The following is a 25,441-nucleotide window of genomic DNA, read 5'->3' as shown; positions in this document are numbered from 1 at the left end:
TTATAATAGGGACCATCTCTGGCAATGAGTCAGACAGCTGAGCCACATAGGATCTCTAAGAGCATCATAAGAAATCTTATATGACTGCAGGTGCTGAATATATTAAGAACAATAAAGAACTCATTAGACCCTAAATCAGCTTGGTTCCAAACGTGTTAAAGATAGGTGTACAAACATAACAAAATATAACATATTCTGAAAATAATTTGCACTCTTCAGGAATTATTCCAACTGCAATGCTGCCTACTTGGTTCAGAACAACAGCCCCTGTTCCACAAAACACGGAGATTTGCTAGAGGGAAGAGATAAACTACACAGCGGAAAGGCCCTTACTGAAAGGGAGAGCACTGGTTGTATAAGGTTCCAGAGCACTTATTCATCACAGTCCCACAGACGGAGGCTAACTGTGAGGCAGTACATCGTATCAGGCAGAGCTGAAACAATTCTGTGATGTAGATCAAATTCTCCAAAAGAAAAAGCACTTGCTGATAGACTCTTCCCCTAGAAGAATAAGAACCTCAATTTCAACTAGTCTTGCAGCACAATAACTAGTTTCCAGGAAGCTATACCTAAGGAAATCCATGCTTTCTCTAAGGGTCTGCCTCCTGTATACTCTGAGAAACCTCCTTATTACCTAAAACATTTTTCGTTTTGTTTAAAGTAGATTAAGGGTGTCAATCAAATAAGTGGATATCCTATCAATTTTATTACATGTATTAATAGTTCCTAGATTAGGGCTTAAATTTAGTGATTACTTTAGGCTACTAAATATAAAGTTACTCAAATTATTGGTCTTTACAATGATATTACAAGATGGATTTTTAATCAAGAAGATACTGAATGTTACTACTGAGAATAAAAATCACTTTTACCTTGAAATTTTCTGTGATCAGAGTAAACAACTTGGTTGAATTCCCCACAACACAAGCAGTATTTGACATAATTATTTCCAAAGGTGATAAAATTTTGAGTTTAGTGATTACCTAAAATCATTTGAATAAACAATTTCTTAAATGTAAGCTTAGGATTCTCTAAAACAAAAAAAGTTTTGTATTTTTCGGAGAGATAAGTATTTAAAAGTAGTTCATAGATATACAAAATTACAACTGTCCTAAGTATATATTTTAATTAAAATATATTTCTAATGGTTATATATTAAACATATAACCTATATAATTACAAATATAAAATATTATAAACATAGGCTATATTTTACTCGTAATAGTTTACAACAGTTCAAAACCCCAAAATTAATTTGAACTTATCAAATATGTATTCCTAAAATAAGAGAAAATAAATTCTTCTACTCAGTATTTTATCCATCTCCATGAAAAACAAACACATTCACATTCAATAGCCTAACTACGGTGATAAAATCAATATGGCCACACTGGTATATCTTAGGAGCTGAAAAGTAAAGAAACGCAGATGATAAACATCTGCTTTATGAGCTATGTTTTTCACAATATAAGGTACATTTCTTAGAACTACTCTAGACACAGAAATTCTTAATTAATTTGCCTAACATTCCTGTATTAAAAAAACTTTTTGCCTACTCTTTTTAAATTTCATAAAAATGTGAAAGACGAAGTTAGCATGCATTACTAATATCATTTAGGTTGTTAGGTATATTAAAAAATTAATTATTAGGGGGCCAGCCCCGTGGCCGAGTGGTTAAGTTCACTTGCTCTGCTTCAGCAGCCCAGGGTTTCACCAGTCTGAATCCTGGGCACGGACATGGCACTGCTCATCAAACCATGTTGAGGTGGTGTCCCACATGCCACAACTAGAAGGACCCAGAACTAAAAAATACACAACTATGTACCGGGAGACTTTGGGAGAAAAAGCAAAAAAAACAAAATCTTTTTAAAAAATTAATTATTAGGTATGAAAAGGAAGCCTACATTCTAGGGAATCAGAAAAGGGAATTAGGTAAATGAATAAAGAAAAATAAAACACCAAAGATAACATAGTATATCATATTTTTTAATGATAACTTTTTAGAATATAGAGATTAGGAGTATACTAGCTCTATCTGGTAAGTCACACAAATTCTCACAACAAGAGGCCAGCAGCCCAAACTGATGAATGATAGGAAGTGAAGGCAAGAAGTTAAGAGATTAAATTATGACTGATCTAAGACATCAGTTTCTTTTAATTCTGGAAAATAAAATTCAAATACAGATCAGTAGAAACAACCCTTTGGAGATAACATTATTAGATACTTATTATCTTTGGAATGAGTCCAGGAATTATTAATTTGAAGATATTAATTTTAGAAACTAATATTAACAGTAATTTGAAATGTTCAAATAACAGCAAAACATTATTTTTAGGACAAAATATATTCAAAAAGTTAAGATGAAAAACAATTATTTTAATTCAAAGTAACCTACATTAGTGCAATTGTAAATAACCTTTATTCTACCAAAAAGTAAACTAATTAAGAAAGCACTGACTTAAAAATCTGCATACTGCCCTCTAGATCAACCATTTTATAGGATTATAAATACTTACCTTTGCATAAGTTGTGTTGTCTGCAAACTGAGATAATATAATTTGTGGGCTTTTTAAATCAATACTTGCCATTCCTATTTCACCTCTGGCAAGTCCTCTCCCTTCTACAACAGCTACAATAACTGATGAGGAGTGTGCAGAAACTGCAGATGAGGATGTAGCTGTTAAAAAAATTTTAAAAAGAAAAAGTATAAACATTAATAATTTCTAGTTCTTTCTTATAAGATCCCAAAGCACTGAGTCTAGGACATGGCTGTTAATATCCAAGGATAATCATTTTTTCAGCATCAAACCATAGCTTTTCATATCCAGACCAAATAAAAATGTTAACTCTCAAAGTATTCTGTCAAAACTTAACTTCATATTTAGAAATAATAAGTTTATACATTGTCTTATTTTGCATTTTATTGGAATAGGGCTATGAAAGGAATATTGAATTTGGGATCAGAAAATCTAAATTATTTATCTTATTCTGTAATTGAAAGCTAAACGAGGGCCAGCCCCACAGCCTAGTGGTTGAACTTCGCACACTCTGCTTTGGTGGCCCAGGTTTGGTTCCTGGGTGTGGACCTACATGACTCATCGGCAGTCATGCTGTGGCAGCAACCCACACACAAAATAGAGGAAGACTGGCACAGATGTTAGCTCAGGGCAAATCTTCCTCAGCAAAAAAAAAAAAAAAGCTATATGAATTTGAGCAAATTATTTCATAATAAATTATCATAAATCAAAAAATATAATGTAATAACTCCTCTGCCTAACTCAAAAGCTGGCTGAAAAGATCACGTGGAATTATATATATGAATGCATTTCATAAAGTATAAAAGTATACAACTACAAACTCCAATTTTGAGACATCTGTGGAATGTTGGATATTTTATGAATGTGCAAAGAATTTTCTAAGTTCTTTACTTGGATCAACTCATTTAATTGTCACAACTTTCTCAAAGAGACATCATTATTTTCTCTATTTACTGATAAGGAGAGAGGCATGGATGGAACCGGTAGAGTCAGAATTTGCACTCAGTTAGCTTGATTCCACAGCTGGTGCTCCTAACCATTACATATATTACTGATTTTGAGATCTGTGCCTTATAAACCATGAATATTCAAGTAAGGTGTTTAACTTTTCTAAAACTACCATTTCTTCATCTGTAAACTAGAAATACCAAACCTTTTGCACAAAGTTGTTCTAAGAATTAAATGCAATAATATAGAAGTGTTTTCTAAAGTATATGAAATTATTTAAATATAGGGCATTATTAATGAAGGAATAAAAAAGTCACACTAAAAACACCTATAATTTTATTTTTAAAAAAGCTAAATTATCTTTTATTCCCTTGTCAACCTCTCAATATACCCCCTGTCTTCTCTCCTTTTTCTCCTTAACCTAGCTTCTGTTTTTCTTTTCAATTCTTTTATTATAATACCTACAAAATTACTTGTATATTTATGCTTAGTCAGAAGTCAACTTAAGAGTTCACTTAAAAATCTATTGTGTCTACATCTCAGAACCCTTTCATCATGACAGCCATGTTATACATGGTGACTGAGTTTATATTAGATCTACAGAAGTCAGTTTAAGTTCTGCAACAGAATATGATCTTCTTATGCTTATTTGGAAAATAAATACCAAGTTTCAATGGAAATTCAGTGCACTCAGAAGACACCTCTCTTAAACTTCTAAAAGAACATTTATACTGTTAATCTCTCTGCTATAAATAATACTATAAGGAGTATCCTAGTGGATAAAGCTTTCTTCTAGGTCTCTTATTATTTCCTTAAAGTAGATCCTTAGAAGTCAAATTACTGGAACAGTGGAAAATCATTTTTTACAGATCTCATATATATTGCCAAATCTCTTTTCAGAAGTATACTAATTTTTATTCCATCAGCAGTATATGAGAAAAACCAATCAATGTATCCTTCTTGTTACTAATTTCTGAAATGTATCACTATTACTGTTATTACTATTATTATCCTTGGATAATTTAATGGACTGGTGCCTATATTTATATTTTCAAAAACTACTATCAAAATTGAACATCATTTAGTCTATCCATTTGTATTCTATATTTTCTTTTGAGATGTTTATACCCTTTTCATACAATTTTTATTAGCTCTTAATGTCCTTCAATCTGTTTTTCTGAGAATTTTGTAAATCAATGACAATAATTTATAGTTGCTACCAATCTTGATTTTTTGATATCTCAAAGACTTCTGCTTTTGTATAGATAATCTTTTTCTTTACAGTTTCTTCCATTGCTTTTCTGCTAAGTAACTCCTCCTTCCTTGAGTTATTTGATATTTGATATGCATTACTATTTTCTTCCAACTATTTGAATTGTTTTGTTCATTTTGATCTTTCATCTGTGAAGAACTTTGAGCAATACAATTGGTTCTCCACCATGTCTGGAATGAGAGATGACCAGAAGTACAGATTTAGACTCAATCGTGGGCAGTTGCTAATGGTTTAGCTGGATGGTCAGGGATTTAGATGGAATAGGATTGGAAGATGACGACAAGAAATGTTGGGGAAGAAGTATGTGGGTGGATCGCTTAGAATGGGCAGAAACTTTGAGAATATTTGTGTCTCATGTGAATGCCCACGAAAGGGCATCCACTGTAGAGGAGACTCTTAATAATCAGGTGGACAAATGATATGCTCTGTGGATGTCAATTAGCCTCTTTTCCCAGCCATCTCAGCGCTTCCTCAATAGACCCATGAACAAAGTGGCTATGGTAGCAAGGATAGAGACTATGCATGGGCTCAACACCATGAACTTCTTCTTACGAAGGCTGACCTGATTAACCATACCGCTGAGTGCCTAACCTGCCAACTGCAGAGATGAACATTAAATGCCCGAAATAGCACCACTCCCCCGAGGACGGCCCACCACCTGATGGTAGGTTGATTATGCTGGATTTCTTCCCTCATGGAGGAGGCAGATATTTGTTCTCACTGGAATAAACACATATTCTAGATATGGATTTGCCTTCCTTGCCCACAATGCTTCTATAGCATCACCATCATCATGGCATTCTACACAGTATTGCCTCTGATCAAGGAACTCATTTCACAGCAAAGGAAGTACATCAAGGGGCTCATGCTCATTCAATCAACACGTCTTACCACAAACCCCAAAACTCAGAAATGTGTGGCTTACTCCAAAGGCAGAATGACTTACTGAAGACTCAATTACGGTGCCAATTGGGAGACAACACCCTGAAAAAATGGAGTTCTGTCATACGGGATACACTCTATAGTATGAATCACAGACCATTACATGATGCTGTGTTCCTCATAGCCAGAATACATGGGTCGAGGGATCAAGGGGTGGAAGTGGGAGGGGCTATTCTCACTATCAAACCTACTAACCTACCCGAAGAATTTTCGAGTCCCATTCTGGTAACTTTGAGCTCTGCTGATTTGGAGATCTTAGTCTCCACAAGGTTACTGGTTCTACCAGGTGACACAAGAATGGATCCACTAAACTGGAAGATGAGACTGCCACCTGGCCATTTCGCCATGTGTGCTCCTTATTCACGCTACTGAATCAAATGGCAAAGAAAAAGCGGGGAGGGGGTTATCTATGGATGGAGTAGTCAATCCTGATTACCAAGGGGATATCATGTTGCTATACACAATGGAAGCAAAGAGGACTGTGTACGGAACCCAGGGGATTCTCTGAGATACCTCTGAGTATTTCCAATAGTAACGGTTAATGAAAAACTACAGCAACCAAAAAAAGGCAGGGTGACTAAGGACTCAGATGCTTCAGGAATGAAGGTTTGGGTCATTCCACCCTTATTGCTGAGAGTAAGAGAAATATGGAATGGGTAGTGGAAGAAGGATGCCCTAGATATCAACTACAAGCTCATGACCAATTACAGAAATAAAAACTGTAGTAGCTTTGGATATTTTCTCTATGCTTTGTTACATGCATGTATTTATTTGTATAAACTAACCAATTTTTTCTCTCTCTTTTCAATTTTAAAAAGTTTTATACATAAGTTAACGGAGGTTAACTTTACAATTTAGTCTTTAGGTAACAGAATATTCAGTGGATAATTAATATTCGATATTAATTTGAGATAATTAATATACAATGACTGTTGGGACTATAAGTCCCCTCATTTTGGGAAAGAGTGAGAACTCCCTCACTTGTAAGGACAGATGTATCACTAGGTAGAAATACAGAGTCATTTTTTCTGTTGTAAAGGAGTCCAAATGTGTGTAGAAGGATATATTTGGCAGTTGAGTAGACAAAAGAGTTATGCCAGTTAATTTATTGTCGCTCAGTTCCCAATTCACCCTTCAATATAAGCTCTGAAATAATGGACAGAATTCCTATAAGCATTTCTCTTTTACGTGTGCATAATGTCAAGTTTCTCAGTAGAGGGCACTGGAGGGACCTTGTACGAGGAAACGTTCTCAGGCAGTTTCCACTGCAGCATGGTGGGTCAGCAGTGTAAGTATGAGGATGTCTGGTGGTGATGTGCCCCAGCCACACAGAATGTGCTGTCTGTTGACAATCTCACAGTCCCAGCATGACATGGTAATAGACTTCCCACAGCCCTCTTGATACAGATATCCTGCACTCCAGGCCTCCTGCGCATACTGATTCCCTCTGCTCTTTTCACTCTCTCTTCAAGTTTGTCTTCCACAGTCCTCTTGATGCCACCACCCTCCCAAACAGGAGATTGCATGCCCCAGGCCTCCTGCCCACACCAGAGCCCACTCCCATTGTTCATCCATGTGGCAGCCACTGGCTACAGTTCTCCCACCCTGCCTGTTTCCTGTTTGCCCTGGACAGTGAACCAGTACTGGGCCTGGCAAATCTGTAGGCATTACTCAATCTGTCATTCAACAGGTTCAACTTCACCTTCTCCAGTGAGATCTGTACCCCAGCCTTGAAGATGGGTCCCAGAGAGGGACTTGTCTTGGGAGTCCCCTCAGCCCTACAGTGGCTTATAGACTTTTCTATATCTTATAGGTATTCTTTAATCATGGTTTAATTAATTCTTTACATTAAGTCTCTCCCGTTTAAATCACTGTATGGTTCTACTTCAGACTGGATCCAGACTGCTACAATCTCTGCCTTCATGGAGTTTATAGTACAGCAGAGAAGAGAGACAATTAAAAAAAAAAAACACCAACCTCTTAATAACCGGAAAAATACAAATTAGGACTACAATGAGGTAGTATTTTACAACTGCTAGACTGGTAAAGATTAAGAAGTCTGACAATAATAAATGTTGGAGAGGATGTAGATCAAGAATTCTCATACATTGCTACTAAGAGTATGTGTTGGTAGAATAGTTAGAAAAATAATTTGTCATTATCTTGTAAATGTACACATTCACATACCCTGTAACCAAGAAATACCACTATATGTACTTTAGAAAATGCTTACATATGTAGACCTATTTCACTCATTTTTCCTCAAGAAAATCTAGTAGTTTTAGAGAAAAACTAAAATTTAAGTATTAAAAAAAACAGTCAATAGTATTATCAGGATAAACTTCTAGATTTAAATAAATATCATGTACAAAAAGGAGAGCTTTCTCTTTCTTGTGCTGTTTTGTCAGAACGGTTAAAATAATGTAGATGTGCATTTAACAAACAATATCAGACACTATGTAGACTTATTAACCTAGCCTCAATTATGGATATGGGTAAACTGATGTATTTATCTTTCAGTCATCCATATCAGTTACAAATAACTTCAAATGAACTTAACCACCTTAATTTACAATTTACAAAACTTTAAAAGTTTCAAAAGGTCATCTAGGTCAATATTACACTCATTTTACCTGAATATCCCACTTGCGGTGTCCAACTTTTATAACCTGATCCCTGGGGATTTCCAACAGACAATGGAGTTTTTAGCATTTGAGGATAATTACTATCTCGTACAGAAGATGAGCTCGTACCAAAAGTAAAGTTTGATGCAAATGTGTTTTCTGCATAAGATCTTTTGTTTCCAAAGAATGAACCTAAATTCAAAAAATTAAATATCAGTTCTTAAAGATTCAGAATTATGCAATGATGTATTAATCCCTATAATTTATATCATATTCACTTTCTATAAAATTTCATCGATGATTTTTTAAAATATAACTAATTACGACAAATTTAATGACATTATTGATAAACAATCTTGTACTAAAATATAAGGAAAAGTGCATGTTAATATGGCTTTGGCTTCTACAAATTCACTGAGACTACCCTTGCTGAAATCATAAACTACCTTCTAATCTTCAATACACCAGATACATTTACTTTGTATAGTAATTATGAGACCTCTTTTCCTCTGTTGACTTCTTCATTCAAACTCTCTCCTCCCATACAATTGGTATAAAGAGAGTTTTATACTCACTTGGATTCAGTTCCTTGTTTAGGTACTTACCTATTGATATATTACCTATTTTACAGGGTGTCATAAAATTTGAAAGAGCATGCATAAACAGCCTAGCATAGTGTCTTGGAACATAGAAGTTCTTAAAAATATACATTGGGGCTCTTTTCTCCTATTCCCCTTGACTTCTATGACAACACTCTATCTTGATTCTCCTTACATCATTTGCTTTTAGTTTCCTATGCCAGATCCTTTTTCCTCTGTCTGTTTCTTTTCTGTTGGCTTCCCAGAGTTCCATATTTTTTCACCTTTTCTCACAAATAACCATTATACATTTCTCTGGGCATCTCATCTATTATCTTGGTTTCTATTAATATCTATTTCCCGACACCTCCAAAACCCTTATATAACTCCTCTCCTACCTTGTAAACCGTGGGTCAGCAAACTTTTTAATAAAGGGCTAAATGGTAAATATTTTAGGCTTTGTGGGCCATATGGTCTGTCACAATTACTCAGCTCTGACACCATAACTATCACAGGAAAGCAGCTATAAACAATATGTAAATGAATGAGCATGGCTGTGTTACAATAAAACTTTATTTCTGGATACTGAAATTTGAATTTCATATAATTTTCACATGTCAAAAATATTATTCTGGGGCAAGCCCCTTGGCTGAGTGCTTAAGTTTTCACAATCTGCTTCAGCGGCCCAGGGTTTCACTGGTTCGGATCCTGGGCACCGACCTAGCACTGCTTATCAAGCCATGCCAAGGTGGCATCCCACACAGCACAAGTAGAAGGAATACACAACTGAAATACACAACTATGTAATGGGGGGCTTTGGGGAGAAGAAGGAAACATTTTTAAAAAAATAATAAAATAAAATAAAAATTATTTTTACTTTTTCAGTCCTTTAAAAATACAAAAACTATTCTTAGGTCTATACCTGCATTGTTCAATACAGTAGCTACTCCTATGTGGCTACTCCAAGTAAATAAAGCAAAATTAAATAAAATAAAAAATTCAGTTCCTTAGTCAGACTAGCCAGATTTCAAGTGCTCAAAAGCGGCTACCATATTAGACACCTCAAATATGGAATATTTCTATCATCACAGAAAGTTATATCAGATAATGCGGCTCTAGGTCCCTATATCTAACTCCCTTTTGGATATAAACCTTTAGATTTGTTCCAGAACTTCTAAATATCCAAAAGTGAACTCATTATCTTTCCCTCAAAATTTATTCTTTATTACCAGTCATGGTCAGTTGTACCATTTTGTACCCCGTCACCCAAGTCATAAACTTAGGAGTCATTCTTAACTCCTAGTTCATCAGTTCTAACACTCAATCAGTGACCAAGTCATGTAATTCTTTTTTTTAATATCACTAAAATTTCTCCCCATCTCTACTCCTACCAGCCCATTTTAAGCTCATAGCTTCTTCAGGCCTTTTTAAAAGTCTCCTAATTGTTCTCCTTGCCTTCAATATTATGCCTCTCTAATCCATTCTTCATCTCATAACCAGTGATCTTTCTGAAAAAGAAATTTCTCCTTTCTTACAGTTCCTCAGTGTCTCCCCATATCCACTATCAGATAAAATCTAACTTCTCTGTATGAGTCCCAGCAGGAATCAGATGACACATTCAAACTAGGATAATTTAAGGGGAGTTTGATAAAAGAAATATTTACAAAGGTGTAGAGAGGATGTAAGGATATCATCACAAAGAAGTGTGTAGAACCAACATACAGTGTGCTCCTTTACCATCCCTAGGCTTAAAGGAGCTGAGGAAAGGAGTAGTTACCAGAAACTGGAGACAATGAAAGTGCTGTTTCTTGTTCTCAGATTACTTTTAAGTTTTTTTTTTTCCTTCTTCTCTCCAAAGCCCCCAGTATGTAGTTGTGTATTCTAGTTGTGGGTCCTTCTAGTTGTGGCATGTGGGACGTCACTTCACTATGGCCTGATGAGCAGTGCCATGTCTGCGCGCAGGATCCGAACCGGCGAAACCCTGGGCTGCCAAAGCGGAGCATGAGAACTTAACCACTCAGCCACAGGGCCGGCCCCTCGGGTTACTTTTAGACTCTAAGGCCCTTCTTCAAACTTCTCTTAGTTCTCCTCCAGTTTCCTTGATCTCTATTTTGCTGTATCTTCTTTATCTTCTCCACTCTGGGCTCAAATATTGGGTAACTTCAAATCTTCTCTCTCAAGTTTCTCTTCTTAGCCCTAGATCCATATATTCAATTGCCTTAATATGAATATGGACATCCCAGAGGTTTCTTCACACTCAACATGTCTATAACAGAATAGACATGCTTTTCCCTCTAACGCTTCTCCTACAAAATTCCTTTTATCAGGAAATAGTATTACCATCTCTCCAATCACCAAAGCCAGAGAGACCTGTTGTTGGCATGGCAGACAAAACCTTTTTGCCTCCCAGATGGAATTTCTACAAGCACTCCAAGTTTATCTATATCAGATCACCCTTCCTGCTCTAGCCAAACAAAATTATTTGCAGTCTACAAGCGTGAAATACTATATCATACATCTTTTGTGTCTTTGCACACATTTCTCTTTCTTAAGAATGCTCTCTAGGGGCCATTCCTGTGGCTGAATGGTTAAGTTCGTGCGCCCTGCTTCGGTGGCACAGGGTGTCACTGGTTCGGATCCTCAGTACAGGGACATGGCACCGCTCGTCAGGCCATGTTGTAGCAGCATCCCACATAGCACAATCAGAGGTGCTCACAACCAGAATACACAACTATGTACTGGGGGGGGCCTCGGGGAGAAGGAAAGAAAAAAAACAAGGATTGGCAACAGATGTTAGCTCAGGTGCCAATGTAAAAAAAAAAGAATGCTCTCTAGTTTCTTTTCTCCTCCTTCCCTTTAGCTGACATTCTTTGTCTTACTTATCCTTCAATATCAACTCAAGCTGAACTTCCTCTGCAGAATTTCTTTTGCCACTTTTGTTCTCCTACTTAGAAATACCTGAAAAATCTGTAAATACCTCAAATATACTTACCTTTTTAAAGCGTACTTATTGATTTTCCCTACTGAACCATAAGTTCTTTGAGAGCACAGAACATTCTTATCCTCAGCTCCTAACATAACTATTTAATCTATTTTGGCCTTGGCTCCCTCTGTAAAATGGGGACAAAAGTAAAATCTACTGTGCAGAATTATTGTGAGGATCAGAGATACCAAATGCCCAGTAAGACGGTAGAACAGAGGAGTGCTCATTAATTAGTGGATGTTATTAATATTGTTGAAAATAAATGAGTGACGAAACATTTCATGAAGAGGGGATTATATTGACAATGTAAACACGCATGTTGCCTTGGAGGAACACAAGTAGCTTAGGTTAGAAAATAAGGTAAATATTAAGAAGCAACGGGCAATAAGGCTGTAAAGATTGGAAATAGATTCCAAATGGCCTTGGATATCCTCTAAAGAGTTTGATTTTTTAATTGCAGATACAGAGCCACTGATTTATGCTAATCGGCAAGGGACATAAGATTTTCATTTTCCATATGACTCTGGTGACACTGTAAGTAAGCTGGCAAGAAGGAATCCTTAGCAGTTTGATGAAATAATTCAGACATAAAATTATGAGGGTCTGTCATGGCACAGAGAGAGAAAGGGACAGAATCGTTTAAAAGAAAAAGACAAGACTTGTTAACTATTTGATGTTGTGAGTGAGGGAATACTTGAATTACTGAAGTCTTCTAGGTTTAAGATTTAGAAAACCCAATGACTGAGATAAAAGAAACAAGGAGGAGCTGCAGAGAGATGAATTCAATTAATCACACAGTGAGCCTGAGGTGACCTTGGGTCTCTCACTAGAAACTCCACAAGACAGTCTGACACAGGAATCTGGAGCACAGACGGCATCTGAGCTGTGGTGATAATCACATCCAGGTAGAAGTGGCCTAGAAAAAAACTCTAAGGACAAACCACTCGTTTGGGACTAACAAGGGTGAGTATAGCAGTTGTCTGGGAGGCAGGCGAAAAACACGGCAGAGTGGAAATCAAAGTAAGAGAGTTCCAGAAGGGCCCGCCTGGGGCCGAGCGGTTGAGTTGGCGGCTCCGCTGCAGCCGCCTGGGTTTCGCTGCTTCAGATCCTGGGCGCAGACATGGCACCCTCGTCAGGCCACGCTGAGGCGGCGTCCCCCGTGCCACTAGAAGGACCCACAACTCAAATATACAACTATGTACCGGGGGAATTTGGGGAGAAAAAGGAAAAATAAAAATAAAATCTTAAAAAAGAAAAGAGTTCAAGGGAAGGCTGGTCAAGAACATCAAATACCGCAGGAACGTCCCAGGGACGAACTGAAAAGTGACCACCAGGTTGGGCACTCGTTACTTTACCGCTGAGCCGCAGCGTCATGTGAAAACGTTGTGTGACGGTTTCGCCATGACTGGAGCGGCCGAATATAAAATAAACGAGTTGAACTCGCCCTGAAGAACATACGTTTTTTTAACAGTAAACATATTAATCACCTGAATAAGATGAAATGTTAAATTTAATCTACTCTCATCCCGTCCAAGAAGGACCTGGAGACTTAAGTTCAGCAGCCAAGAGGTTCGCCGGTCCTATCCCCACACGTCCTTTGTCACAGGCCCGCGGAGGGGCGGGGAGAGGGCCAGCACGCCGGAAGGCACTCGAGCCGGCCTCAGAGCGGGACGGTCCCTCGAATTCCCAGAGCACCGGTGCTCACCCTCCAGCCGAAGCACGGCTGAGTCCTCTGGCAAGCGCCACCTGCTCCCCGGATCCCGGATCCCGGCCCACGGGGACCGCCCCCTCCGCCCCCCACTTGCCTCGAGCAGGCCCGGCGCTCGGCGGGAGGCGAGGGAGACTGCTGCTGCTGCTCTGGTCGCCTGCGGCCCCAGACGTGCCGGGAGGGGTGGACGCAGAGAAGGCCGGGGCCGAAGAGCGGCTCCCAGAGGTCTCCCGGAATCCGAAACTGTAGCGGGGACCCTGTGACCGAGCCCCTGCCGAAGAGGAGGAAACCACAGGAACGGAGGGCGAGGATGACGACATCTCAGGCCTCAGCATCCTCACAGGCCTCCCGAGGCACCAAAAGTACGATACCTGCGAGCGTCCCGTCGCGGAGCACACAGGCAAAGACAACGCGGAAAAAGGCGGGAGGATGGCGCGCAGGCGCACGGAGCCGCAGGACGCCTGCCCGCGGCGCTTCCCAGAGCGCAGGCGCAGAGCCCCAGCTCGCCGGGTCCGTTCACCTTTCCCCAGCCACGCTAGGAATGTACTCCGAGCCGTTCCCAGTCCCACCACCTCGCATAGTACCTGGTTATGAGCTTCATCTTAGGTGCAGCCCTCCTCATCCTGACTTACCTTCAGATATCAGCAGAACGGAATTCTTTAGCGTCCATAAAATAACCATCCGATTTGGTGGCACCATTATTCTCATAGCACCCTACTTCCCTTATCGCAGGGTGTTTGGTGCTTAACATTTCCTATACACACCCAGATACACTATGTTCTTTTTAAATATAAGAAACTATCTATGCAACGGGTGCCTACAAGATGGTGAAAACAAATTCAATGCTCACACATTAGCAAACCATCTAACATGGGTCTTCTGGCTAAATACAGAAAAGCCACTAACCTCTCACAGCTTAAATATCCACAGCCTGCATCATCACTGTAAGATTGCCCTTCACCCAGCAAGCACATGGCCATGTGCACAGTAAAGTAGGAACCAAAGAATGGATGAGACCTCTTGGATAGTTTCAGTTCCCAATCTTTCAATTTCTAGTGCTGTGATTTCCAGAGGTATGCATAAGAACAGACCACAAATTCAAACTAGCTTTGCATCAAATGACCGCCTTTGGGAAATTAAGTTCTGTGCCTGTTTACTTCTCTAGATTATGGAAATAGTACCAATTTCAGAGATGCTAGGATTGGGAAGCATACCGTCACGTCTCTTAATGACGGGGATATGTTCTGACAAATGTCATTTGCCAATTTCATCGTTGTGCAGGTATCAAGAGTGTACTTACACAAACCTAGATGGTATAACCTACTACACACCCAGACTATATGGTACTAACCTTATAGGATAACCACTGCATATGCAGTCCATTGTTGACCAAAAAGTCATTATGCAGCCCATGACTGTACACTTGGATACTATTACTAGAAAACATTCATTTAAACCATCACTGAATTCATACAACCCTTAAGTATCTCAATAATCAGGTATTCACAGCATAGTTCACCCACATGCAGTGACTGCAGTCCTCAAAACTCCCTTCAAATATTTCCAATGACACCATTTAAAAAAGATTACGCTCCATCCAATGACTTCCAAACTTTCAGAAAACAAAATAGTGGCAACTCAGCCCAAACTCTTTAGTTAATTGTCAAAATGCTAGACACTTCAAGAATCTCATAAAAGCACCGATTTTCAAGATGTTAAAGTTGACATTGGTCAATGTGTTAAATGAATCATTACTCAATGTGTAAAATTACTCTTAAAATGACTATTACATATTACAGAGTACAGCAAACATGCTTGAGAAAACTTCAACTTCCATCTCAAGAAAAGCGTTCACTAAAATATTTTTTCACCAAAAATGTAAAACTGTTTGAGAATGGTTATGCTCATTTTAGTCTTTCTTGAAAACACAGGTTCAAAAATGTGATGTCAAGTATCAAGTTGTTTCCTTATTAGGAGGGGAAAAAAAGGTAAGTCTCTTGGGTAAATAGCTGGCATTCTGACACAAAATGTTAAAAAATGAGAACAAAGTGTAACTCAGATTACAATCCTATTCTAAAATAGTGACTTGTCATTTACCTGTATTACTTTGTAACGAACTCAGAGTAACCATAAACCTAAGAAATATTCACAAATTTCAACAGCCATTATTTTTGTGCATCTTTTAATTCATATATGGGATTTATCAATTTTTCTCAGTTAACATTCTCACTGACAGACCAATTTACATTAACTATCGTTACAAAACATATAAAGGGAGCACATGAGAAAAGTCAAGCAGAACAGAAAACTTCTTCAGCTAACAAAGTTTGCTGTTACAGAGACATACAAATAACAAATACATTGATGCATAAAATACTGTACTCAGAATGATAGCATTCCAGGAGGAAATCTAAAGTTGAAGATACAATAAAGGTCTGTATTTTACAATATGTATAATAACTACATAATTTATTAAAATTAACACAATTCATACAAAATATTAACATAATAGTCATTTTTAAGTTTAATAAGCACTTCAAATACAGAAATGTTAAGATGGCAAAAACTATACTAAGCAACTTTTGCATCAATGAATCTAGCTCACGAGTTCAGGCTGAACATTCATTCTCCGGAGTACTTCTTCAGGCATACAGAAAACAGGACTAACAGGTTTAATCTGTTCTTCTCCCAAAAGTGACAGTCCAGCAATTCCAAACAAAGTGTGAAAAGGATCTACCTATTAAAAAATAAGAATTTATAGAGTATTACAAAATGTAAACTTCTAAAACTCTGCTTCTGAATGATTATTTATAGCCTATTGTATTTCCTTTACTTGAATGCACGCTTAAAGATTTCTAAAGAAAAACGATTTCAAATTATGGTTGTTTTTAACAGGACTTTTACTATAAAATAAATTTTGGCAGTAAGTGATGAGAAATTTCTGTAAACTGGTTTTATATCCTTCATAGATTCTCAAATAAAAATTACAAAGAAATTGGGCCAGGCCCCATGGCAGAGTGGTTAAAGTTCTGTGCGCTCCGATTCAGCAGCCCAAGGTTTATGGGTTCAGATTCCAGGCACAGACCTACTCCACCAGTCATGCTGTGGCAGTGCTCACGTACAAAAAAACAGAGGAGGACTGGCAGAGGTGTTAGCTCAGAGTTAATTTTTCTCATACAAAAGAGGAGGATTGGCAATGGATGTTAGCTCAGGGAGAATTTTCCTCAGGAAAAAAGAAAAAGCTACAAAGAAAGTATCCAGCTTTCAAAGCAAGACTTGGAATACTTTCCATTTCTAAGTCTGGAAAGGCTTAGAATCATAAAAGTAACACGAACCAACAACAAAAATCTAACTTCCATGAACATGTCAGAAATATACTTGCCATATCTCCTGGCCTGTCTGCAAATCCTCCTGTTTCTTCATCTTGACATGCTAAGATGAAACTCCGCAGTTTCTCTCTATCAATCCAATGAAGCCTTCCAATTATCTTTAGGGAAGCCAAGACCCACCATGAATAGCATACATCCGGTAACTAGGAGGAGAAAAAAGCCACAGAAAGTTGCCACAATTTTACTCTCTAAACATTGGGGAGGAGGGGCGGAAATCAAAGGATATACTGACATGCAATTTGAAATGCTGAAATTAATAAATATGATTGCTTAGAAATAAAGATAATCACTTGAAAAGAGAAGACCAAACACTCCAATCCACAGAAACCCATGCTAAATGTCTGAGTTTCAGTGCTCAGTGACAACCATCCATCCGCTTTTATTTCTATCTGCGCTGAATGCCTAACTCAGCCCCTTATCCAAGAGGCTGGAAGTAAAGTTGAAATCCACCGTGATGTACATACATGATTTCCCTAGGTAGCACATTTTCAACAAGTGCTGTCCAGGTAGGTCAGCACTTTTTAACATACCTGCTTAAAAAATCACCTAAAACCTGGCTCCTTAAACCATGGCCACCTGAGTTTAAGAAATGCAGAAGATCCCAGCTTAGGCTGAGAAAGAATCATGTCAACAAGATCCCTGGGTCATTCACAGGCACATTAGAAGCTGCCCTAGATTTTAAGTGCAGGTTCTTGGCAATCCCCACCCCGGACCATTTTCTAATTGTTCAAAGTTGCCCAGGTTTTTCATTAGACTTTAACTAGAAACCACCTGTGGGTGTTTCCCTACCTACCACCACCCCCCTACCCCCACCATGGCCCCCTTAACTTGGATATCTTGAGCAAGCAAAGTTAAAAATACAATGACCCAGATGAAAGCACCACCATGCCCTACCACATTTCAGGTCATGGGCCCAACAAAAGCTATATAGCCCTTGGGTCAAATCTAGACTACAACAGAAGCTTTTCTTTTTTTTGAGGAAGATTAGCCCTGAGCTAACATCTGCTGCCAATCCTCCTCTTTTTGCTGAGAAAGACTGGTCCTGAGCTAACATTCATGCCCATCTTCCTCTACTTTTCTTTCTATGTGGGATACCTGTCACAGCATGGCTTGACAAGCAGTGCTAGGTCCACACAGGGATCCGAACCAGTGAACCCTGGGCCGCTAAAGCAGAACATGTGAACATAACTGCTGTGCCACTGAGCCGACCCCACCAGCTTTTTGTATGTGCAAATCGTCTTAAACATTTTACATAGTTTTGTGACAGGAAAATCATATAAAATACAAGTGCATCCATAGTAACTGTACTGGAACACAACCAGGCCCATTCACTCCTTATTGTCTATGGCAGCATTTGCTCTTCAGGGAAGTTAATGTAGTTGCAACAAGACCATATACCTACAAAGCTGAAAATATTTACTACCTAGCTCTTAATTAAGACCCATAATGTGTGAAAGCTTAACAGGACTATGGACTTGTGAAGGAAAATGTAATTTCCTTTCTCCAAATCAAAATGTCAAAAATTGACTTTTTCCTTAAAAAATTACTAAAAATTTTGAATGAAAATTTTGTAACCTATTTTTAAAAATCTTTTTCTGGGCAAACCCATTGTCCTTTCACACTCATAAACACACATGGAGACTCCTGTATAAGATGCATGTGTTCACTTAACAACAGTCTTTGGCTGCCAGATACTAAGTTTTTAAAGCACGATCAAGTGCCTGGCATAGGCCCAGAATTAAGAGGTTTTTGAAGAAATAGCTTTATTTCAATGCCTGAAAAATACAAGGCCTTCAGAAGCATAGGGAAAAATATCTTATAAGAATTCATATTATGTCTGAATACAAATATATTTTAAAGCTAATGTGTGAGTGACATCACCATTAAACCCTGTAGCAAACCCTGACACACTGCTGTGACGCCCAGGGAAGGCAGCATGACCTGGAAGTCCAACTACTTTCCTCAAGATCATCCAACCTTTGAGTGATTATTCAGAACGCTCCATCATGGGAGCAGACAGTGTGAGCTCCAAGCAGTTGCAGCAGATCTGCACGTCCTTCTGAAGGAAGGCTGTGTGTAATGCTGATGGGCAAGAACACCATGATGCACGAGGCCATCTGCGGGCAGCTGGAGAACAATCCAGCTCCGGAGAATGAGGGCTTTGTGTTCTTCAAGGAGGACCTCACTGAGATCAGGGACATACTGTTGGCCAATTAGGTGCCACTGCCCCACGTGAAGTCACTGTGCCAGCCCAGGACACTGGTATGGGCCCAAGAAGATCTCCTCCTTCTAGGCTTTAGGCGTCACCACTAAAATCTCCAGGGTCACCACTGAAATCCTGAGTTATGTGCAGCCCATTAAGACTAGAGACAAAGTGGGAGCCAAAGAAGCCACACTACTAACACTTCCTCCTTGGAGTATTTGCCATTTTGTATTCTCCAGATAACTCATGCGTCTACTTCAGGACAGGGAAGACCAAAAGGCACCTTTGTCATAAAAAAAGAGTATCCAAAGGTACCATGTACATCTTTTCTTCAAGAGTGTCTTTTAAATGGACACCAGGGTTAGTAAGCATTTAAACCCCACTTGTTTTACTTTTGCCAAGGGCCTTTTTAAGGAGGTACAATGGAAAAATTGGCAACGGGAGGAAGTTAAGCTCATTATCAATTTACAAGAGCAACATCGAAAAATCTAAGACAAAGTGGTACTCACTCCAGGTTATAAAGCTATTAGAACAGTTTATTTTACGCAACAGTACCTTTTCTGGTCTTCCATTCAGTCCACCTGACGGTAACTGTCGTTCACAAAGCCACCAACCGAGTAAGTCAGAATTTACTTGATGCAACTGACTGGTAATAGCCAGGAATCCTGTGCAACAATAGATCTAAAATTACAGACATAAAGTACATGTGTATAATAATTTTTCAATAATAAAATAGTGATAAAAACTACTCAAATTATTAAAACTCCAGTTTGCTTAAAAATTTGCTGGTAATTGAACAGTTAGAATTGGAAACAAGTAAATATCACATGACTAGTTGAACAAAACCAAGTATACTATTACTAGCATTCAATTCTGCAATGAAATACTATTCCCACAATTTCTTCAGGGATAAAAGCAAATTTTACTCAACAATCATATATATACAATGTTCTCTGGCACTAGCAAATAGGCATTCAGAATAGGCAGGAAGAGAATGTTTTCATTTGCTTAGTTAAAAATTAACAGAAAATCAAAACGTACTTTTGGTGATTACAAACCTACTTATGCTTGCCTGGATCAGAGGGTTCCGCCAAGGCAGGAAAGCATATAAATCAAACTATTGTAAAAATACCTTCCTTAACCAGCAATTAAACAATTCTTAAGTAACATCCCATATTATATTACATTCAGTCAGATTAACTTCATTCAAACTTAACAGACACTGAAATTGCTATTAATTTTCCCAGTTTACTAAATTGGTTATCCCTTTCAAAATTGACACTACATTTTAATCTACATGAATAAATTACCTGCCCAGCATGGGATTCAGAACCTGGCCTGCAACCAAATCCACCATCAAAGTTCATACATGATAAAACAAACTCGATTGCCTTTTCCACATTAATAGCATCCAGTTTCCCCTATAAACAGAAAAAAATATGCCTATTAAACTCCAGAGTAATCATGGATGCTTCATCATTCCAATACAATATTCAAAACTTACCAAGAGAGCCAAAGTTGCCACCGCACAAAAAGAGAATCTTGTGTCAATTTCTCCTAAAAGCAAAACGGGATCAAAACAAAAAAACCTAAGTGTTACCAGAGGTCTATGATCATAATGGTGCAAGTTAACTGAAAAGAAACACTGTATAACTAACATGGTTAAATTTCCAGAGTTCAAAAGTTTAACATTTACTTTTAGGTCACCAGAAGGAAAGCCACATCTGAAGTGAAATCACTTTACTTCTAAAGAAACCAAGAACTAGAAAAATGCTTTGTCAAAAATAACAGTAAATTATCTTAAACTGCTTACAGAGTGCCCAGAAAGAAAAGGTAACTAACTAACAGAACCAAAAGGAATAGTCAATTTCTAATTGACATAAACTTACCCTATTATATAAAAGTAGATTTTCACATCCCATGAAGCAGCTGGTCTCTCCAGGCCTGCACTGTATTCAGCCCTAAAGCAGAGATTATCTACATTTATCAAGTAAAATACTATTCCCTCCCTCCACTCAAATATTCGGTAAGTTTGTAAAGTTTTTTGAATATTTTTCCCCTGCCAGTAAGCAGTTTTTTAAAAACTTTACAAAGTCACCAAATACTGGGGAAAAAAAAGACACCTACCTTATCTTTTAGACTGGCCCCCTCTGTTCCAGTGCTCCTGTATGCTGCTATAACTACCACAGTGCATGCTGGAACTGCCAGCAGACCATTAACTCCAGTTAGACCAGCTGCTTAGTGGGACCTGAAAAAATGAAAAACTTAAAAAATCTCCTTATAAATTATTAGCAAAACCTCTGATGCATTGTACTTTAAAATTCACAACAAAGCCTATTACTACAATAAACCACCAAACAGGACATTGGTACTTTCGGGAGCATGGATTAAACGGACATTACCCCAAGTATCTCCAGCAAAAGAACCATCTTCTTTCTGTAGACTCTGAACATATTCCACAACTTTATTTACATCAATAACGTTAATACTATCATACAGAGTAAGAATCTGTAACAAAGAGAGACCATGTTAAAAAAAAAAAAAAACCTCAATACTGCTAAGTCTGTTCTATTTCTCCCTCAACTACCTCTTAACTTGTCAGGCAAGCAAAGTGCTCTGGTCTACGTACATCATGAACTTTTCTCAAACACGAAGACTATCTTCCATGCAATAAAATTATAGGTATTATCAATAAACCCAAACATTTAACCATAAAGCATTATTTTCCTCATATAAATTTTAACTTAGCATTCCAAGAATCTTTATAGTAACCTACATATACAGAAGACTTTAAACCCTTATTTGTGGATCTTCATTAACACCAAAGTTACAACATTTAACGCCACCTAGTGATTTTCAAATATTTACATATACTGTTGATCAACATTTTACCATTCAAGGTCTCAGTGTAATTTTAGAACTTACATCAACTTTGGATTCAGTTAATACATGCCATCACATCACTGACCTTGCAGAATACAGACTTCATTTGAAAAGATATGGGTAACTTTTTGACATAGATACTGATTTTGTGACCTTCCTAATACCTGGTTTCAAATTCCCCTTTCAGGTAAGAGAATACACTACCAAGACTGTTGAATTTTAATTAGTTATTTACCTGAACAGCACTAAGAGTGTACAAAAGATGAGGATCATGTCCGATACTAGCACTTATTCCACCACACTCATGTTGACATGACTTAATAAACGTCAGAATTTCTTCTCTGTTCATGCGATGTAGTTGTCCCATGAGATCCATTACGGTCAGACCCCAATAGATGCCACTCATTCTCAAATACTCAGACATACAGTATTCCTAAAATACACAATTGCTTTAATGTGCCAGTTTGAACTGATGCAGGGTTAGAGATTGAACACAGAAAGCTAACTAGCCATACTGTTACTTTTTAATTCACTTGATCCTATCAGTAGCAAGTTCAGATTTGTAGATGGGGGGGGGGTCAAACATTTATCTGAGAAGCCTACAATAAACTCATCTGTAATTAACACAAATAGGGCTTGAATCTCTCCAAAGAGACAAAGTATAAGCTAATAAAAGATCTACCCTTTTCAAGTTTGAGGACATTTCTTTTAGAGTATGTACAACGTATTTATTAGACATCCATTCTTTTAATATACGGACTCTGTACAAAATCTGTTATCTATTAGCAAATGACCTAACTACTTGGAAATCAAAATGGCCAAAGCATGCCAAAGGTTCAAATAGCTAACAGTGGCTAATCAAGGAGACATAAAAACTGGTACACAACAGAGTACAGAAATAAGTTTTTGCTAGTCTTCAAAGTGTTGCATTTTTAAAGGTTCTGAATCACACAGGTGGTCTTGGTAGTTTGCTGTGAACCCAAACTTAGGGTTTAAAGAATCAGCAGGTGAGCACTAGATAAAAAAGCAGGAATTGGGTCTGGTACGGTTGCTAAGTGGTTAAGTTCAGGTGCTCCACGTCAGCAGCCCACGTCTTGGCCGGGTCGGATCCTAGGCACAGACATGGCACAGCTCATGAAGCCATGCTGAGGCGGCGTCCCACATGCCACAACTAGAAGGACCCACAACTAAAAATACACAACTATGTACTGGGGGGGCTTTGGGGAGAAAAAGGAAAAATAAAATCTTAAAAAAAAAAAAAGGCAGGAATCAAGTCATCCTCTAACCCTTTAGCCATCCAGGGAAAAAAATAAACATGGCCCTAACAAAGCCATACAACGTTGTGGGAACCTACCACATTTAAGTCAAGAATTCATCAATACTAGGTGTTTTCCAAGCTGGTAGATAATTGAGCTGTCTCGATACTACAGGGGAAAATAGTTACTTTCAGTTGAATTGTTCATTACTTTTTCTAAGACTGTCCCAGAGAGGAAAACTATTCTTCAAAGTTTAAAACTCAAGGCAAAGCTTTTTCAAGGTCTCAGCGTAATTCTAGAGCTAAAGTGTCATTACACATCAGCCATAAATTCAGATAATACATGCCAACACATCATTGACCTTGAAAGTACCACCTCAACTACAACAGTAAAAATCTGCTCTGTACCTCAAACCTCTTACAAATCGGAGCAGGAGGGGAATCTACTTTGTCAAGCCCTCTAAATAAGTATTGGTAAGGACCATTGTTAATTCTGACTGACCCTCAACCTCAGATATGCAAAGGCACACTCAGTGAAGTTCAAGGACATAAATTCAGTCCTTGGCATGCAGGAGCTGGATACAATTTTTAAGAAACACGGGCCACAAATACTGACCTACACTGACTGCTTATGCAGAATAGTCTAACTCCTTTAAAATACATTTTTCAGCATAAAACCTTACATACATAATCGTCTTTCTTTGAGCCATACGATGCGATATAGTCTGCATGCTTCTCCAATAACAGGGTGTCAGGTGCATCTGACTTGATAATAACATCCTTCTGCGGTGTACCCTTTCAAAATAAAAAGGTAGTGATTTCATCAATGTTTATCTTTTAATGTTTGACGCCGTAGTATCTATTCAATATATATGTGAACTTTTTACTTTGATTTCATCTTGCTATACAAAAACTTTCAGTTTAGAAATTGCCAAGTATCTGACTAAAAGGAACTTAAGTACTAAAGCCCTTGTACAGGTTCAGGTATTTTTCAGGTCTCAGAGTAATTCTAGAGCTGAAGTAGTAATAATCAACTTTAGATTCAGAATACATGCCGGCTCATCATCGACCCAAAAAATTATTACCCTCATCTGTTATCGTTCACTTGAAGAGATAAGTAAAATAAACACCATAAACTATAAAAGCTTACCAACTCAGGGTAACTTACCGTTTACATGTGGCAGAAAGCAAGCTGAAACATTAAAATAAAAACCTAGCTAGCCCATAATTTACAGTTAAGTTCTTTAATGAAAGTTTATTAATCCTAGAAATTCAGGTTTCAAAGCACCTCTACACACCGCCAAAGCTGTTCAATTTATCAAGGGAGCAGTCCCTTTAGCCTCATCTTCTCCAGCTTTAGTCTGTTTCCGCATTTGCAACAAGGCCCCAGAAGCCTTGTTTCTCGCATTTATTTAGATCTTTGCGCTGGAGACTGCATTGCACTCACTTTAAGTAGGTCATAACAATTACCAAAAAGGACTACGTACTAGTAAATTTCCTTAAGACCCCATTTAAAATTTACTAGATGTTCAACAAGATCACATCTCTAATGATTCTAAGGATTTTGAGCCATAAGAATTATATATACGTAAGGAAAAAAGAACCACCAACCGGCCTGGCTTCTTTGCGGGATTAAGAAATCGGGCTGCTGAATCCCGAGGCCCGCCGGGTAGGAGGAAGCCTGGGTAAAATGAGAAGCCGCAACTGGGCCCGCGAAGTCTGCAGAAAACGCTGAGTAACGCTTCGTCCTCTCGGAGCCCTCAAGAAACCTTCCAAAGCCCGTGTCTTAACCCAACCATTCTCCAATACTTGGCAAACCACTGTATGGTGACTGAGGGCTCAACATTATCCTAACCAGTCTCTTCCCGACCCGTCTGGACAGCAGTGCCAAACACACCCTCACTCACCATGTCTGAGAACGAAAAGAGGACTTGGCTAGTTCCTGGGCAGATTTAGGCGGCACGCGCGTGCGCAGAAGCGCCCTCAAGTCCCCTCCGCGCCCCGGCATAGCTGACCATACTCCCGCCTGAAGGAAGGAGCAGTTCCAGGGCTGCCCTAGGACCCCACCGAGTGCTCGAGGCTGTCCTCGCTGCCTGCGCCCAGAGGCTCTGCTGCGC

The 25,441-nt window shown here is 38.4% G+C and overlaps 2 protein-coding genes and 3 non-coding genes across 8 annotated transcripts in view; all 5 read right to left on the bottom strand.

The window, feature by feature from the left end:
• The window catches only part of MSH4 (mutS homolog 4), an 84,296-nt gene extending 68,673 nt beyond the window's left edge, over positions 1-15,623 (bottom strand). The window contains exons 1-4 of the mRNA XM_014850040.3: positions 13,692-15,623; positions 8,335-8,517; positions 2,518-2,678; positions 873-983 (exon numbers count right to left, since the gene is read on the bottom strand). Of these exons, the coding sequence (XP_014705526.3) occupies positions 873-983; positions 2,518-2,678; positions 8,335-8,517; positions 13,692-13,929 (693 nt within the window). The 5' untranslated portion in view covers positions 13,930-15,623. The remainder of the gene's footprint in view (positions 1-872; positions 984-2,517; positions 2,679-8,334; positions 8,518-13,691) is intronic.
• Positions 15,624-15,759: 136 nt separating this feature from the next.
• On the bottom strand, positions 15,760-25,370 carry RABGGTB (Rab geranylgeranyltransferase subunit beta). Of its 4 annotated transcripts, none has more exons than XM_070486612.1 (9): positions 25,232-25,370; positions 24,012-24,119; positions 22,305-22,502; positions 21,589-21,694; positions 20,691-20,743; positions 20,497-20,607; positions 19,742-19,867; positions 16,973-17,126; positions 15,760-16,327 (listed from the first exon to the last, which is right to left on the bottom strand). In XM_070486612.1, the coding sequence occupies exons 1-9, from the start codon at positions 25,232-25,234 to the stop codon at positions 16,191-16,193; spliced, it is 996 nt and encodes a 331-aa protein (XP_070342713.1). In that variant the 5' UTR covers positions 25,235-25,370; the 3' UTR covers positions 15,760-16,190. The 4 variants fall into 4 exon arrangements, with proteins under 4 accessions (XP_070342713.1, XP_014704990.1, XP_014705010.1 ...); XM_014849504.3 differs by having other exon boundaries at positions 15,760-16,331; positions 16,977-17,126; XM_014849524.3 differs by having other exon boundaries at positions 15,760-16,331; positions 16,977-17,126; positions 24,936-25,280.
• LOC123277774 (small nucleolar RNA SNORD45) lies at positions 22,084-22,155 on the bottom strand. The gene has a single exon (XR_006514990.1). It is a non-coding gene; the product is annotated as a small nucleolar RNA SNORD45 (small nucleolar RNA).
• LOC123277773 (small nucleolar RNA SNORD45) lies at positions 23,604-23,687 on the bottom strand. The gene has a single exon (XR_006514989.1). It is a non-coding gene; the product is annotated as a small nucleolar RNA SNORD45 (small nucleolar RNA).
• LOC123277775 (small nucleolar RNA SNORD45) lies at positions 24,317-24,395 on the bottom strand. The gene has a single exon (XR_006514991.1). It is a non-coding gene; the product is annotated as a small nucleolar RNA SNORD45 (small nucleolar RNA).
• Positions 25,371-25,441: the final 71 nt, after the last annotated feature.

Source organism: Equus asinus, chromosome 16, assembly GCF_041296235.1.
Source record: "Equus asinus isolate D_3611 breed Donkey chromosome 16, EquAss-T2T_v2, whole genome shotgun sequence".
Taxonomy (NCBI): domain Eukaryota; kingdom Metazoa; phylum Chordata; class Mammalia; order Perissodactyla; family Equidae; genus Equus; species Equus asinus.
The sequence above is the reverse complement of the archived record's forward strand: the minus strand, read 5'-3'. Positions and strand labels throughout refer to the sequence as shown.

Coding starts and splice junctions, on each gene's coding strand:
- RABGGTB (XM_070486612.1), bottom strand. Junction 20,744..21,588: donor TTTTGCTGGAGATACTTGGG/GTAATGTCCGTT, acceptor TTTTGCTTTTAG/GAGAAATTGACACAAGATTC. Junction 16,328..16,972: donor CAGGCCAGGAGATATGGCAA/GTATATTTCTGA, acceptor TTTAATAGGTAG/ATCCTTTTCACACTTTGTTT.